The sequence below is a fragment of the Linderina pennispora genome (assembly GCF_002104995.1).
Source record: "Linderina pennispora strain ATCC 12442 chromosome Unknown DL89scaffold_20, whole genome shotgun sequence".
In the NCBI taxonomy this organism is placed as follows: domain Eukaryota; kingdom Fungi; phylum Kickxellomycota; class Kickxellomycetes; order Kickxellales; family Kickxellaceae; genus Linderina; species Linderina pennispora.
In genome coordinates, this window is record NW_024468268.1 from 35,167 (window position 1) to 50,647 (window position 15,481).

Here is a 15,481-nt window from a genome sequence, read left to right on the forward strand (position 1 = left end):
ACTTCCGGACCTGAATGACCAGCGCGCTGGCAAAAAAAAAATTAAAAACCAAAAGCGAGGCAGGAATGCAGGCAGAGACCGGGGCCACCTTTGATCCACAAAATAACTCGAAGTCCGAGAAAGTAAGCGCTTCTAACATCGCTAATTGGCAGACTCTTGTTCCACCGTTTTGAAATCCGCACTGGAAGCAGCATGCAAGACAAGCTTCTATCTTGTATTTCAGAAAAGGTCCGAATAGAACCAGCAATGAAACAGCTCCGGCATTACCTTACCACCTCGATTTCGACAAAATCACGCTCCGCTGTGCTGCGAATTGACCGAGAAATGGACCACATTCAGTTCCTTTGTATTGCCTCCATCTCCATGCATAAAGTTGCCGTCCTTTCAGGCTATAAAAACCGTCTTGACACCCTCAATGGTTAGACTCTACAAACCAACTCCACAGTAAACTATCCTAGTTGTTATCTTCGCTCACTATCTCTCCCCTCCCTTTACGAGCACCCTGCGCTTGTCGCTTTACCTCTCCCTCCCTAACCCCTCCCACCCGATCATACCATTAATATTCCCTTCCCCTGAACTATGACTTTTGCTCGCTACCTCCTTGCTGCCGCTGGTCTGGCAGCTGTTGCGTCCGCCGCATACAACCCTACCTGCTCCAACAACATCGTCACCTACTGGGGACAGAACAGCTGGGGTGGAGGTCACCTCAACGATCCCGCCAACTGGGAGAAGGACCTTGCCGCTTATTGCCAGGATGACACTTTCGACATCATCAACCTGTCGTTTGTGACCAACTACAACCTGACTGGTCTGCCTATTCTGAACCACGCCAACCACTGCGAGACCCCCTTCCCGAACACCAAGACCATGCACTGCCCTGCCATTGGTGCCGATATCAAGACTTGCCAGGCCAAGGGCAAGAAGATCGTGCTGTCGCTGGGCGGCGGTGGTATCTACTCCTACTCTCTCAGCACTGCTGCTGAGGGAAAGCAGTTCGCCGATACTGTCTGGAACATGTTCCTCGGCGGATCGCACCAGTACCGTCCTTACGATGACGCTGTCCTGGATGGTGTTGACCTCGACATTGAGTCTGGTGCCCATGATGGCTATGTTGCCTTCGTCAACCAGCTGCGCACCTACTTCAACGGTGCATCGAAGAAGTACATCATCTCTGCTGCTCCGCAGTGCGTCTTCCCTGATGCTAACCTTGGCACCACCTTGAGCGGTGCCTGGATCGATAACGACTACGTCCAATTCTACAACAACCCATGCAACCTGGCCAACATCAACAACCAGTGGAACTTTGACTACAAGAGCTGGGACACTCTGACCAAGGCCAACCCGAACCCGAACTCCAAGATGTACGTTGGTCTGCCTGCTGGATCAGGCGCTGCTGGTAATGGCTACTTGGATCTGAACACGCTGCAGGCTGATCTGAAGCAGCTGTACACCAACTACACTTCGACGTTTGGTGGCATCATGCTGTGGGACGCGTCGTGGTACTCGAACAACCAGGCGTATGTCTCCAGCCTTGTTAGCTGGGTCCGTGCCAACATGAAGTGCGGCTCTACTCCTCCGACCAGCACCACCACCTCAGTTGGCCCTACCTCCACGACCTCGGCTATCCCCACCAGCACCACCAAGACCTCGGTGGGCCCGACCTCGACCACCTCAACTATCCCGACCTCGAGTGCGCCGATCACCACCACCACCGCCACTCCTACCAGTTCGTCGGCTGCCCCGACCTCGACAACCTCGGCTTCGGGAACCGGCCCTGTTGCTGGCGGCCCTTGCTCGTCTCAGAACACGTTCCAGTGTGCTGACAGCACTGGAAAGAACTCAGCGTACTTTATCTGCAACAACGGCGCCTGGCTCCAGCAGGCGTGCGGCTCTGGAACCGCCTGCTTCCAGTCGGGTTCATCCATCTACTGCAACTGGCCATCGGCTTAAATTTCCTTTCTTTTTGGACGTATGCTCTGAGCTTGCAGTAAAAGAGAGGACTAATGAGCGAAACCCCCTTGGAAGTCCGCACTTCTTTAAACCAGTTGCATGTAGAATGATTAGGCCTGCCAGAAACCTGTTTATCCCTCCCCTTAAAACAACCTAATGGTGATTGGCATATATTGCAATTTGCGCAGCAGATGATATTGGCTTGGCGCTAAATGAAACGGCTGTGCGAGCTCGGAACTATGCGTGCAGCAGGTGGTAGTAAATGCAGGCCGATACACCGAGATATGCATGCTTGTTGACTGAGCTCACTGGCGAGAGAGAAGCTTAATGCAGCAGCACTTGCATGATGCTTATTGCCTTATTGCATGAACAGGTCCATGTGTCAGTCCCGCGGTCTTTCATGAGATGGCTTTCCATAGAATGAGAGATAGTCACATGGCAGACATGTAGCACACTTTTCTATTCCGACAAAAGGCCCATTTAAGGGAGACGTGGAATTTCCCTCCCTGCCACGGTGCTTGGCCAGCATGCAGCTAATGCATCTACTTTTTCTAGACCCGCCATTGCCTCACCAAACCCAATAGAAATATGCCTTATATTCCTCACCGTATAAATTATTTGGCGACATTTATTTGTCTATGACAAAATGTCTGTTCTGTAGAAAGCAAATCCACATGAAGTATGCCACTAATGTCCGCTCATGTATGATTGCGCAATTGCTTTTTCCGACATTCATAGCTGTTGCTAATAAACATTCGCAAAATTGCTTGCATCCGGCTGATAAGGTCGGTATCATAGATACGTTATTTCATTTACAGGCAAGTATAAAAGAAGGCTCCTGATACCACTCCACCAGATACTGCATCCACCAGCAAGCCTACTAATATCCTCCTTTCTACGATTCGCTCTTAATCCGACATGGTTTCTTCTCACTTCATCCTTGCTGCCACTGGTCTGGCAGCTGTTGCGTCCGCCGCCTACAACCCTACCTGCTCCAACAACATCGTCACCTACTGGGGACAGAACAGCTGGGGTGGGGGTCACCTTGATGATCCTGCCAACTGGGAGAAGGACCTTGCTAGCTACTGTCAAGATGACACTTTCGACATCATCAACCTGTCGTTTGTGACCAACTACAACCTGACTGGTCTTCCCGTCCTGAACCATGCATTCCACTGCGAAACTAAGTTTAACGGCACAAACACCTTGACCTGTCCAGACATTGGTGCCGATATCAAGACTTGCCAGGCTAAGGGCAAGAAGATCGTGCTGTCGCTGGGCGGCGGTGGTATCTACTCCTACTCTCTCAGCACTGCTGCTGAGGGAAAGCAGTTCGCCGATACTGTCTGGAACATGTTCCTCGGCGGATCGCACCAGTACCGTCCTTACGATGACGCTGTCCTGGATGGTGTTGACCTCGACATTGAGTCTGGTGCCCATGATGGCTATGTTGCCTTTGTCAACCAGCTGCGCACCTACTTCAACGGTGCATCGAAGAAGTACATCATCTCTGCTGCTCCGCAGTGCGTCTTCCCTGATGCTAACCTTGGCACCACCTTGAGCGGTGCCTGGATCGATAACGACTACGTCCAGTTCTACAACAACCCATGCAACCTGGCCAACATCAACAACCAGTGGAACTTTGACTACAAGAGCTGGGACACTCTGACCAAGGCCAACTCGAACCCGAACTCCAAGATGTATGTTGGTCTGCCTGCTGGATCAGGCGCTGCTGGTAATGGCTACTTGGATCTGAACACGCTGCAAGCGAACCTAAAGCAGTTGTACACTAACTACACTTCGACGTTTGGTGGCATCATGCTGTGGGATGCGTCGTGGTACTCGAACAACCAGGCGTATGTCTCCAGCCTGGCTGGTTGGGTCCGTGCCAACATGAAGTGCGGTGCAGCAGTCGCTCCTGCTCCGATTTCAAGTGCCCCGGCCGCTGCTCCCACTGTCTGAACACCCCTGTGATGATGCAGTATCCCTAAACATCCTTCTTTTTCTTTCTTATGAATGGTATGAAGAATTTCATCTATAACTATAGCTCAGATTTCCTGAGGTATGAATGTGCTGCCATCCCCTGAAGCTATCTTCTAAAAATACAGGGGATCGACATGGGGATTCCACAATGCACTTTTGCCCACTATTAATAAAATCTGCATGCGCGCATCTGCGCAAAGCTATGCAGTGATTTGCTAAAAAGAGTAGTCTTTGTAAGGATATCTAAAGATAGGCTGCCAGGTATCCTTGGCACCATCGTCGTAGCGAAAACACGGCCATTATCAACATACAGCTGGGTCTTGATAGCATAAATGTAGCCCGAATCTCTCGGAAACGCGCTCTCATCAGCATACGTTCCAATTCTTGCATTTCCTTACCCATTCCACTTGCATCTCCCACTAAAGTATGAACCTCCTATCCTCATTCCTCTGCCTCACTTTAACTGCAGCGCTATCTGCATCTGCAGCACCTATCAATGATCTCAACAAGCGCATCATTGGCGGCTACCTCCTTGGCTCACACGGCGCCCCCTATGCGGTCAAGATCGCTATTGACATGGGCAACAACGAGATTCTCAGCTGTGGCGGCAGCATTCTCACCAAGAATCACATCCTGACTGCCGCCCACTGCGTCGTCGACGATGCTGGAACCGGCGTGTTGAAGCCTTCGCAGTTCACAATCGGCTATGGTGATTCGCTCATTAAAAACCAGAAGACCGTGCAAGGCACAAAGGTGTTTATGCATCCCGGGTTCAAGCAGCAGAAAGTAAATGCCAACGACCTCGCCATCATCCAGGTACCTGACATCAGCCTGGATGGCAAGTCCGCCCGCGCCATCTCCATTTTCACCGGCTCAATTGACGAAGGGCAGATGCTTGTTGCCATGGGCTGGGGCACAACCAAGACCGATAATGACCCAGATTCGCTGTCAGACGAACTCAAGGCGGCGCTTGTCCATGTCGGCGACAAAAAGAGCTGCCAGAAATTCGATCCGCAGTACCAGTCATCGAATGGCAATAAGGTTTGCGCGCTCAACAAGTTCTCGCCCGGAAACTCGACGTGCAAGGGCGACAGCGGATCGGCGGTGGTCATCAAGGGGCCGGGCGGATACTACCTGGCTGGACTTGTTAGCCAGGGCGGCCGTAGGGTCAACTCAAACTGCGGCACGCCTGATGGATACTCGCTGTTTACTCGCATTTCCAGCCACCTTGATTTCATCGCTAGCGTAACTGGTGCAGACAACAGCACCCTGACAAAATCCTACTAGTCCATTTATACATTGTGGCAACCTGCAAGCTGGATCTTCAGGTAATATACATTGCATCTATCTTTTGATTTCATACAACAGGTGCTAGCTTCGGCGTTTTGATGACGATGCCTGTTAGAGTGGTGATGACAAAGGCAAAATATGCTCTAATGAAAAGAGCGCGGGCAGGTTAGGTGGTGGCGACGTATTGCGGGAAGCAACCTTTGCTCAATGGACCTCAGTCCTAGAAACAGTACTTGGTTTTAAAACCGAACCAATGATACCATGGTATTTTGAATGTCTGCTGGGGAAAACAGCAAGTGCTAGCATTCTCCTTTAACCGCGATATATGCCTGGAACTCATACCCAGAACTTGATTGGCACATTCAAACGAAACAGATACTTGATTGACGAGATCACGCGTGCTTTGGAGCTGTCTACATGTTGGAGTTCTTCGCAGCATATATCCTTGCGACGGGCCTCCGCATGTCTACTCAGCGGATCAGCAGACAGCCCCACTCCATACACTGCGACCTGCAGTGTAACGAGCCTTTCATTTTCAAGGTGCTCAAACCTGCCAATGGTCACAAGAGACGTTGACATTCGGGGTCCGGAGTCCCCTTGCGCCACCATAGACAAGGCCGAAACGCATGCGTGCAATGGCCTAGATAGACAACCATCCCTCCTTCTCCTCAGTCACTTTTTGAGAGGTTATTAAAGTTAACTGAGGCGTTATACGCAAATTTTTATAAATAAGAAATGAGAAAATACTAAGCGGCTAAACCGATAAAGAAGAAGGAAAAGAAAAATTCTTTCAGAGAGAAACTCAACGTCACATAGTTGGTGGTCTGTCTAGTCAGGATTTTCCTCACAGTGACTTGCCGATTTGGGACTAACTGTGTAGTCCATCGACTAGTGTCCAACAGTTATTCTTCCATATACTCGATAACCACTCATCCCCTAGGTCAACAGGAGACATTACCGCTGGGGCCGCTGACTCGGAGGTCGCACTCTCCTCCACCTTGTATTTCAGGAGACTCCTATTAAGAGGTGTTTGTATATTGAAACAAATGAATGTAGTAGGGAAGCAATTTTGGCGGCCGCCATGTGCGTCTTCTTATCTGTGCGTTCGAGGGTATGCCTCATCCCCTGTAGCTTGCTTCGCGCTGGTCTCCTATAATACACGTGTATAATCATGATCTGCTTCAAGTTTGCCCACATCGTCAATCAAGAAGAGCATATTCCCCTTCCACTTTTTGACAAGGTCGGCCACCAGGTGCCTCTCCATCTTGAGGCACATTAGCTGGATTCTCTCCCTATTACATGCATCACCGTCACTTGTGCACTTGTCCAGAGTTTCCAGGTACGCCGTCACTCTTCTACCCCCAAATTCCCTCACGAGGCGATCGTCCCAGACTCTGGGCATTCCTTGGCATTGGCTGCCGCTTTCAAGCTGGGCAGTACTCCCGTCAATACCCATTTCAGCGATGTCGTTACACAGACAAAATGCCCCAGTGTTCGGCATCAGCGAGACCATTTAAGGAACCGTCCACTGCAAATCCAGAAGCATCGCCTAAGCCACATCTCATCTTCCTGCACGGCGCCACTCTAATTTCAGTAGGGTTTTCTGAAAACTAGGGCCAGCTTGCTAGCCAAGACAGAGAATCGACGCTGGACATGCAATAATTGATATATAGAAAAATTGAGGCGAGTGCTATCCACTCGTCATGGAAAAATAAAATGCTAAGATAGACAAAAAAAGCTTACATGCCGCTGCACACCAGCAATTGGCAGGGGCTAGAGCAGCATTTACATGAAGTACATAGACTCATCAAGACGCGGGTGAGTGCGTACAATCTTGGTGATCTGACTGGGGTCATTACGGGCCATGCTGGCACCGGTCCTGGTGCCAGCGCCGCCGTAATAGCCGCTCGATGACGATGTAGCCTCCTCAAAGGCAACACCCATGTCGGCAAAGTGGCAGCGGGCACGGTCGGCGACACGGTGGGCATAGTACACGGGCGGGACAAGCGACACCGAGCGCGTGCAGATGGCGTAGGTGTAGCACAGGTGGTACGTCAGCTGCTGCAGCTCGTCCTGGGAGAACCTTGAATCATCGTGCAAAACATAGTAGTGCGTCGGGCGCGACGTGCCCTGAATGGCCGCATGGGCAAACAGGTAAAAGTCGGTCATCGACGGCAGCGTCACCTGCGAGTCAACTACGGTTCCCGGAACGCAGTTTCCGGTGCGGTCGCCATCGCGGCCCATTGGGAAGAAGCGTGTGTTGTGGCGCTTCAGAACTGCCAAAAAGGTGACCTCAGGTTGGTAGCCAGGCTCAAGCGACGCACAAGCGCGGCTGATCTCGATGATTTCGCGGTCCTTCACCTGGGCGAACTGGGTCTCGCTGACGCCGTCGCGGTAGAAGATAATCCGCTTGGGCTTGGTCTTTGTATACTTGTAGAACAGCTTCAGGTGGCGCACGATCGCTTCCTGAAGCTTCGTCACCATCTCCTGGCGCGATGGCAGCTGGATCAGCGTGGCCGCATAGCGCAGGCCCATGAAGTCGATCGAGCCAACAACCGATGCCATCGACGGACGGTCGCCCTCACCGGGCGCGGGATGCGTGACATCACAGCCCAGAAAGAGCGTTGGTTGCTTGTTCAGCATCGCCTGCATACTGGTCGGCGGCAGCATCTGGTTGGTACCTCCTAGCTTGGCGTTGATCTTGAGGCACAGGTTGGCGCAGTACTGCGGGTTCGCCTTCTGCACATGCCTTGACTGCATGCACTGGGTCTGGATGCCGTGGGTGGTATATGCAGCGTTCTTGATCGCCTGGTAGGTGAAGGCGTTGGTCGAAGGCAGGATGATGAGCACCAGCTGCGCACACTCGTTCTTGGGCAGTTTCAGCATATCGCACGTAGCGCTCAGCTCGCGGCTCAGGTCGCCGTTCGGATTTCCGTAGCGAATTGGGGGACGGCCTTCGCGGATCGGGTAGCCCGTGTTGCGGCAGGTGTTCACGAGGGCGCTGACAAACCTCTCGACGCTGGAAGCCGGCACCATGCGCTGGTTGGCCAGGACGAGCACGGCCCAGCGGTCCAGCGGCACTCCAGCGGTCGCAACACGCTTGTCGCGCATGTTCCACGCGCCGCCATTGGGGGTGATTCTCGCATCGCGTGAAGACGCATGGTACTGGATAGTGGGCGCCGGAAGCACGCGGGCGTCAACCTCAGCAAGCTTGTTCTCCAGGGTCAGACCAAAGGCGCGAACAACGGGGTTGTTGTTAAAGTCGAGCTGCGCCATGACCTCAGTAATGCGGCTGCGGTTGTCGCCAGGGCGCTGGCAGGCAAAGCGAACCATGTCGGCGGTCTGCTGGTCGTCGAGCTTGCCCTTGTAGCGCTGGTTCTCGGCAACCTCGCACAGCTCGATGGGGAACACAGCGCCCCTGCGGCCAACCAGACCAGGCATGTGCGGGTAGTTCAGGCGCAGGTTATAGCGGCGCTTGTAGTATTCGGCAATAGTGATGTTCTCGACGCTGCCAGGGCGCTGCGGGTCCTCCCAGTCAAAAGACTCCTTGTCCAGCGGGTTCTTGGTCAGGCCCTTGAAGGAAAACTTGCGCGAGCCCTTGATGCCACGGTGCTTGACCAGCAGGCGCAGGCCGCGGAGATACGAGCCAATTTCGCGGGCCTGCATGTCATTGAGTCTTCTGTCCAGATCCCCCTCACTGCGCACACCGAGCAGCCTGGCGATAATGGCCATGAGCGGGCCAGGCATGTACATTGCGGTGACAGCAGTGTTAACGTTCAGGTAGAGCTTGCCCTCGCCAGGGCGCACGCTCAGTGAGAACCCGCGCCACAGCTCCAGGCCACGCTGCGTCTGCATCGACTGCGTGCGGGTGAAGAATGACCTGCCAAAGCCAACCATCTCGCCATGGGCAACCGAGCCAAAGGCCAGGTCGAGGGCGTTGAGAGCTGGCTGAACATCCTGAATATGCAAAGCGCCGGTGTTGTTGATGTACTCGGTCAAGACGCTCATGTTGATTACAGCCGACTCGTGGATTCTGACCAGAAACTGCTCCGACCGGCCGGCATCGATATGTGAAACCTACAGCAGCAAACATTGGAGACGTACGAATAAGTAAATACTGGCCCTGAAACACACCGCAAATGCGGCAAAAAAGCGGGCGTCGCACGACAATGGAAGTCTTATCGCATCGACAATAGCCAGCCAATAGGGCTTTCACACTTCATATATCCCTATTGCCGCTGCTCTGATGCTTGGACTTACCTCGAGAGTCAGAGTCTCCGTGGGTGCGCACACACGCTTCGGTGCAAACGCAATTTTGCGGGCATCGTACACCATGGGGGTTCCGCCCAGCCTGCCTGTGCGGTGGGTGCGCATAGCATTGTCAAAAACCGCGCGCATGTAGTCAGCTGGCGGCAGCTTCTTGAACTCTCCCTGTGCCGGTGCAATATCAATATCGTACTGGAAGACCTCTTCCTTCGGGTAACTTTGAAGCTTGACAAAGTTGGATGTAAGGCGCTGGCGCCTTCCGGCAGTGCCACTGATGGCAGCGCGAGGAAACGATACCATTAAAAAAAAAAGGAGCAGCGAGTAGGGCGTAGTATGACTGAGTAGCTAAAACAAGTAGAGAAAATCTTTTCTTTCTGAAACAGTCGGGGGTGGAAAAGAAAAAGCTTTGCCCATAGTGTCTCCATATGTTGTTTTTAAGCAGCGCTTGGGTTGCTCCGATGGCGAAGATTCGCATCAAAGTGGTAAGCTTGCGCCAATCGCTTTTCGTACTCCGGTGCCATCGGCCTTCAGTGATCAACCTTCAGCTTACTCGGTAGAATGACCCGCCATGCACAGAGGCATTGGTGGCAGCAACAGCGACCTAGGCAGAAAAAGATCACGTGTGCATCTAATGAAAGGACCACAAAAAGGGATGAGACTAAAGATATTAAAGCTCGTCGCGGCCGGCGCCAGCATCGTCCTTGCCCTTCCCGTTGATGGCCATGAGCTCAGTCTTGAACACCAGCGCAGCATTGGGCGGAATGACGCCACCAGCGCCAGCAGCGCCGTAGCCCAGATCCGCGGGAATCTTGAGCACGCGCTTCTCACCAATGCACATACCCAGGATGCCCTGGTCCCAGCCCTTAATGACCTGGCCCTGACCAAGTGTGAACTCGATCGGCTGGCCGCGCTCGTAGCTGTCGTCAAACGTGGTGCCGTCCGAGAAGAGCGTGCCCTGGTAGTGCACCGCGACCTTGTCACCGACTGAGGCCTTGACTGGGCAGTCCTCGGGGCGGAACTTCACGCCTATCTGCAGCTTGGTAGGCGGTGTGCGCTTGGCCGTGTTCGAGTCGGCAGCGAAGGCGCTGGTAGCCAGGAGGGCGATGGTGGTGAGGGTAGCGAACTTCATCAGTGAATTGTGGTTGAATTGTGAAAGGAAAAGGGCACTGTTAAAGAATGAAAAGCTAGGGATATCCTTTCGGGCCAAGACCAATCCACTGCGTATGGCAAATTCCTCCTCAGTACCTTTCGCAGGCAACGTGGCACGCAGTCTAAGGACAGTAGAAAGGAAGATCCGGTTCCAAACTGCCAATCCTTTCAACCCTCGCTCCGCTCACCGCAGATTATATCCACTAAAGGCACCTACCATAATGTGACAATACACAGCGTTTGTATTGCATAGAGATGCGTTTGCACTGCGGTCCTATTTAAGCGCCACAAACCTCGCCTAATCGTCCAGGCACAAATCAATTAATAGGGAAGAGATGATTCCTCTCCGGGCCACTTTTGGAGTGATCCGGTACCTACATTATAACCCTAACACTTACGGCCTAGTCTGAGATGATGAATCAGCCTCATCATCAGTGATCGGCTGGGTCACATAAGCATTGGCCCTAAGTAACTGTGGTGTTGTTGCGCGCCCGCTGCGGCTGTCCCTGACGTCGACATGTCAGCCGAGCCAGGTGACAGTAAGCCAGGCGCCAACGAGAGCCCCGCTACAGCCTACGATATGGAGGTAGCGTCTAGCCTCTGATAAGTTGCACAGACGGCCGTATTGAAAACTCCTCTGTGCAACTCGTCTATTCCCTTTTCTCTCTTTTCTTCAGTATTATATACACATATTCAACAAACATAACAGTGTGATCACCGCACAATGGCAAATATTTTGCATCAAAGCGTTAAATTTGCACCAATCGCTTTTCGTACTCCGGTGCAATCGGCCTTCAATGATCAACCTTCAGCTTACTCGGCAGAATGACCCGCCATGCACAGAGGCATCGGTGGCAGCAGCGGCGACCTAGGCAGAAAAAGATCACGTGTGCATCTAATGAAAGGACCACAAAAAGGGATGAGACTAAAGATATTAAAGCTCGTCGCGGCCGGCGCCAGCATCGTCCTTGCCCTTCCCGTTGATGGCCATGAGCTCAGTCTTGAACACCAGCGCAGCATTGGGCGGGATGACGCCACCAGCGCCAGCAGCGCCGTAGCCCAGGTCCGAGGGGATCTTGAGCACGCGCTTCTCGCCAATGCACATACCCAGGATGCCCTGGTCCCAGCCCTTAATGACCTTGCCCTGGCCGAGCGGGAACTCGATCGGCTCACCACGCTCGTAGCTGTCATCAAACTTGGTGCCATCCGAGAAGAGCATGCCCTGGTAGTGCACCGCGACCTTGTCACCGACTGAGGCCTTGACTGGGCAGTTCTCGGGGCGGAACTCCACGTCTATCTCCAGCTTGGTGGGAGGCTTGGTGGATGGCTTGCACTTGGCCGTGGTCGAGTCGGCAGCAAAGGCGCTGGCAGCCAGGAGGGCGATGGTGGTGAGGGCAGTGAACTTCATCAGTGAATTATGATTGAAATGAGAAAGGAATAGGATACCAGTGAATAAAGAAAAGCAAGGGATATCCTTTCGGGCCAAGACCAGTCCGTTATGTATGGCAAACTCCTCCTCAGTCTCTTTCGTGGACTACGTGGCACACAGCCTAAGGACAGTTGAAAGGAAGAAGATCTGGTTCCAAACTGCCAATCTTTTCGATCTTCGGTCCGTCCACCGCAGATTATTTTCATTAAAGCGCCTACCATAATGCGACAACACACAGCGTTTGTATTGCATGGAGATGTGCTTGCACCGCGAGCGTGGGAACAGCTAGTGTAATCAAGAATCGCCAGAATTATACAATATAATAATCAAATTCTCTGCTTTGCTGGCTATTATGGATGCTCTTAACGCGTACGGATCAGACTCGTCGGACTCGGAAGAGCGGGCATTTGTCAGGCCAGTCGTTCGCCAGTACATTGTCAACACAGCGCCCGACGTTGGCGGCCGCGAGCTTGTCGGCTACATAGGCCACGACCAAAAGGAGCTCCAATACAACGTCCCGTACAACGTCCTCTCACAGCCCCTGGCCGGCCCTCTAGATGCAACCGGCTCGATCGGTGCACCACCAACGTCTGGAATCGATCAGCAGGCAGTCAGCGAAGCAGCGTTCCGAAAGCAGGAGCGCATGCTGCGCCAGCAAGGAGTCACAGTCGACCCGGGTGCCAGCAGCCCAGCCAGCATCCAAAGGACCAAAAACAACCGCGCGCTTAAGCGCAAAGGCAAAGGCAAAGCCGGTGTTCTCGACGGCGACGACGCGTACTTGGGGCCATGGGCCGGCTACGATAACGATACCAAGGGAGAGGCGCATGGACCAACTGCCGAACAACTGGCCGAGTATGAAGCCCAGGTCGCCGATGACCAGACAGCCCCCGGTGGCCAGCCGCAGCGAGGACCGAAACGGACGCTGTACACGGAGGGCCAAAAGGAGCGCACAGCCTTCCACGGCACGTCCGAGCGCGACTACCAGGGCCGCACATACATGCACGTGCCAACCGACATGGTGGCCAGTGACCAGACGTGCTTTGTCCCGAAGCGGCAGGTGCGCGAATGGAAGGCGCACGTGGGCGGGGTCAGCGCGATCCGGTTCATCCCCGACTCGGGCCACCTGCTCCTGTCGAGCGGCATGGACGGGCTGGTCAAGATCTTCGACACGCACCGGTCGCGGTCGCTGCAGCGCACGTTTATCGGCCACAGCAAGGCTGTGCGGGACATCAATTTTGCACCCGACGGCCAGTCGTTCCTGTCGTCATCGTACGACAAGTACACGAAGTTATGGGACACTGAGACAGGCCAGTGCAGACAGGCATTCACCACAAACAAGACTCCCTACGTGGCCAAGTTCTACCCAGACGACCCGAATGTGTTCCTGGTCGGCCAGGGCGACAAGAAGATTGCGCAGTGGGACATCCGCTCGAATTCGGTGGTGCAGGAGTACGACCAGCATCTGGGCGCGGTCAACTCGATTACATTTGTCGACTCGAACCGGCGGTTCATCTCGTCCTCGGACGACAAGAGCATGCGTGTGTGGGAGTATGGAATCCCCGTCGTCATCAAGCTCATTGCCGACCCCGCCATGCACTCGGTGCCGGCTGTCGCCGCGCACCCGGCGGGCAAATGGGTGGCGGGCCAGAGCATGGACAACAGGATTGTGGTGGTTAACGTCGGCGAGAAAATCAAGATCAACCGCAAAAAGTCCTTCGAGGGCCATCTGACTGCCGGATATGCGTGCCAGCCGGCGTTCTCGCACGACGGAAAGTACGTGGTCTCGGGCGATTCCGAGGGTGGCGTGTGGTGCTGGGACTGGAAGTCGGCCAGGGTGGTGGACAAGTGGAAGGCCCATGACAAGGTCACCATTGGGTGCGCGTGGCACCCGCGCGAGTCGTCAAAGGTTGCGACGTGCTCGTGGGATGGGTCGATAAAGTACTGGGATTAAGAAAATACAGTGGCATATGTGGCTGCAAGGGCTCCCCCTCCTCTCTGCGCTTATTGCGGTTACTGCACGGGCATGTATGTTGTCAATGTATTTGGTTCAGTAAATACCAGTCATCATGCGGTTAAGGGAACAACCCATGCCAGTGGTGAACGCGGCGGATGGACTTGCGCCGGCTCTCTTCCGGCATATATCCCTTTCTTCCTTATGCTGCTCCTCTCCCCTCCTAGGGCTTCCCACTCACTCCCACAAAATATCTAGCAACTACTCTTCCATATTCTTCCCCAAGCATGTGGCTCTGCTCCACCATCGACGTAATCGAGTACACTGTGCTGCACCTGCACCGCCTGCTCCATTTGCCGGGGATAATTGCAGTCATCATGTTCTCGTACTGGGAGTCCGTATACTGCCTATTGCACCGGTTCTTCCCCAGCCAGCATAATGGCCAACAAAAGATTGCACAGATGGTCTCTGCCCACAAGGCCAAACACAGCGGCCAGAAAAGGCGCCTGGCAGTAGTCACGGGAGCCGCCAACGGCATTGGCTATGAGACAGCTAAGGCTCTGGGCATGGCAGGATACACGACCATTCTGGCGTGCCGCAACATGAAGCGGGCACAATGCGCATTGGAGCTGCTGCAGTCGCAGACCGGGCTGATGGACACATTTGAGGTCATGGAGCTCGACCTGGCGTCATTCACATCAATCAAACGCTTCACCGACGAGTTCTCGGGCAAATACCAGCAGCTGCATGTGCTGTGCTGCAATGCCGGCGTCGCATTCAACCAGTTCGACACCACGTACGATGGCATTGAGTCGCAGTTTGGCACCAATTACGTCGGCCACTTTGTCCTGATCGACCAGCTCTTGCCGACTATGAAGCAGTCCGGGCCTGCCCGTATCACCATTGCGTCGTCCATTGCCGCCTGCATGGTCCACACGCTAGACTACAAAAGAGTGACCGATATCTGGCGCTACGACCGGTTTATTAACTACTCGACCAGCAAGCTCGCGCTCATGATGCTGTCGGCAGCCCTGGCCAGGCGTCTCAAGGACTCGCAGGTCACAGTCAATGCGTTCCACCCTAGCCTGACTGCCACCGGGCTGTACAGACATGTGCTGTTTTCCACCCTGCCTGGCATCCACCAGTTCCGCACCTGGCTGTGGCTCAACCAGGTCAATGGCTCAGTGACCTCGGTGTATCTGGCGCTGTCCGACAGGCTCGAGGGCAAGACCGGCGGATACTATGCACGCGAGCAGCCGACTGTCGTCCATCCCGATGCTGTGAGCGTTGAGAAGCAGGACCGGCTGTGGAAGTTCACCGAGGTGCTGGTTGCTGCCAACACCCACGAGCCGACCGTGCTCTCCAGCATCAATACCCCCAAGGACAGCTAGAATATATGAGTTTTTACAGTCCAAAAGCGTGCTGTCTGCTAGCATACCCCTCTACCAAGTTTCTAGCTATCA

General features: G+C 53.9%; 8 protein-coding genes across 8 annotated transcripts; 5 read left to right on the forward strand and 3 right to left on the reverse strand.

The window, feature by feature from the left end:
* Positions 1–555: 555 nt before the first annotated feature.
* On the forward strand, positions 556–1,950 carry DL89DRAFT_249831 (glycoside hydrolase; the record flags this gene model as incomplete). The annotated part of the gene is made up of 1 exon (XM_040885172.1): positions 556–1,950. Exon 1 carries the CDS (start codon positions 580–582, stop codon positions 1,948–1,950), a length of 1,371 nt encoding a protein of 456 aa, XP_040739894.1. The 5' UTR covers positions 556–579.
* Positions 1,951–2,830: 880 nt separating this feature from the next.
* DL89DRAFT_270546 (glycoside hydrolase) lies at positions 2,831–3,994 on the forward strand. Its single transcript, XM_040888752.1, has one exon. It carries the CDS (start codon positions 2,869–2,871, stop codon positions 3,910–3,912), a length of 1,044 nt encoding a protein of 347 aa, XP_040739895.1. The 5' UTR covers positions 2,831–2,868; the 3' UTR covers positions 3,913–3,994.
* Positions 3,995–4,292: 298 nt separating this feature from the next.
* DL89DRAFT_270547 (trypsin-like serine protease) lies at positions 4,293–5,286 on the forward strand. The gene has a single exon (XM_040888753.1). The coding sequence runs from the start codon at positions 4,360–4,362 to the stop codon at positions 5,218–5,220; it is 861 nt and encodes a 286-aa protein (XP_040739896.1). The 5' UTR covers positions 4,293–4,359; the 3' UTR covers positions 5,221–5,286.
* A 1,722-nt stretch (positions 5,287–7,008) lies between these two features.
* DL89DRAFT_227172 (Piwi-domain-containing protein) lies at positions 7,009–9,789 on the reverse strand (the record flags this gene model as incomplete). The annotated part of the gene is made up of 2 exons (XM_040884844.1): positions 7,009–9,300; positions 9,484–9,789. The coding sequence occupies 2 exons, from the start codon at positions 9,787–9,789 to the stop codon at positions 7,009–7,011; spliced, it is 2,598 nt and encodes an 865-aa protein (XP_040739897.1).
* Positions 9,790–9,976: 187 nt separating this feature from the next.
* DL89DRAFT_92565 (uncharacterized protein) lies at positions 9,977–10,852 on the reverse strand. The gene has a single exon (XM_040892260.1). The coding sequence runs from the start codon at positions 10,616–10,618 to the stop codon at positions 10,157–10,159; it is 462 nt and encodes a 153-aa protein (XP_040739898.1). The 5' UTR covers positions 10,619–10,852; the 3' UTR covers positions 9,977–10,156.
* Positions 10,853–11,526: 674 nt separating this feature from the next.
* DL89DRAFT_270548 (uncharacterized protein) lies at positions 11,527–12,345 on the reverse strand. The gene has a single exon (XM_040888754.1). The coding sequence runs from the start codon at positions 12,044–12,046 to the stop codon at positions 11,573–11,575; it is 474 nt and encodes a 157-aa protein (XP_040739899.1). The 5' UTR covers positions 12,047–12,345; the 3' UTR covers positions 11,527–11,572.
* Positions 12,346–12,371: 26 nt separating this feature from the next.
* On the forward strand, positions 12,372–14,130 carry DL89DRAFT_270549 (WD40 repeat-like protein). The gene has a single exon (XM_040888755.1). It carries the CDS (start codon positions 12,420–12,422, stop codon positions 14,016–14,018), a length of 1,599 nt encoding a protein of 532 aa, XP_040739900.1. The 5' UTR covers positions 12,372–12,419; the 3' UTR covers positions 14,019–14,130.
* On the forward strand, positions 14,125–15,454 carry DL89DRAFT_270550 (NAD(P)-binding protein). The gene has a single exon (XM_040888756.1). It carries the CDS (start codon positions 14,306–14,308, stop codon positions 15,407–15,409), a length of 1,104 nt encoding a protein of 367 aa, XP_040739901.1. The 5' UTR covers positions 14,125–14,305; the 3' UTR covers positions 15,410–15,454.
* Positions 15,455–15,481: the final 27 nt, after the last annotated feature.

Bases quoted from the DNA above. Each gene is read 5' to 3' on its own strand.
- DL89DRAFT_270546 (XM_040888752.1), top strand. From the start codon at position 2,869: ATGGTTTCTTCTCACTTCATCCTTGCTGCCACTGGTCTGGCAGCTGTT.
- DL89DRAFT_270550 (XM_040888756.1), top strand. From the start codon at position 14,306: ATGTGGCTCTGCTCCACCATCGACGTAATCGAGTACACTGTGCTGCAC.
- DL89DRAFT_270549 (XM_040888755.1), top strand. From the start codon at position 12,420: ATGGATGCTCTTAACGCGTACGGATCAGACTCGTCGGACTCGGAAGAG.
- DL89DRAFT_270548 (XM_040888754.1), bottom strand. From the start codon at position 12,046: ATGAAGTTCACTGCCCTCACCACCATCGCCCTCCTGGCTGCCAGCGCC.
- DL89DRAFT_270547 (XM_040888753.1), top strand. From the start codon at position 4,360: ATGAACCTCCTATCCTCATTCCTCTGCCTCACTTTAACTGCAGCGCTA.
- DL89DRAFT_92565 (XM_040892260.1), bottom strand. From the start codon at position 10,618: ATGAAGTTCGCTACCCTCACCACCATCGCCCTCCTGGCTACCAGCGCC.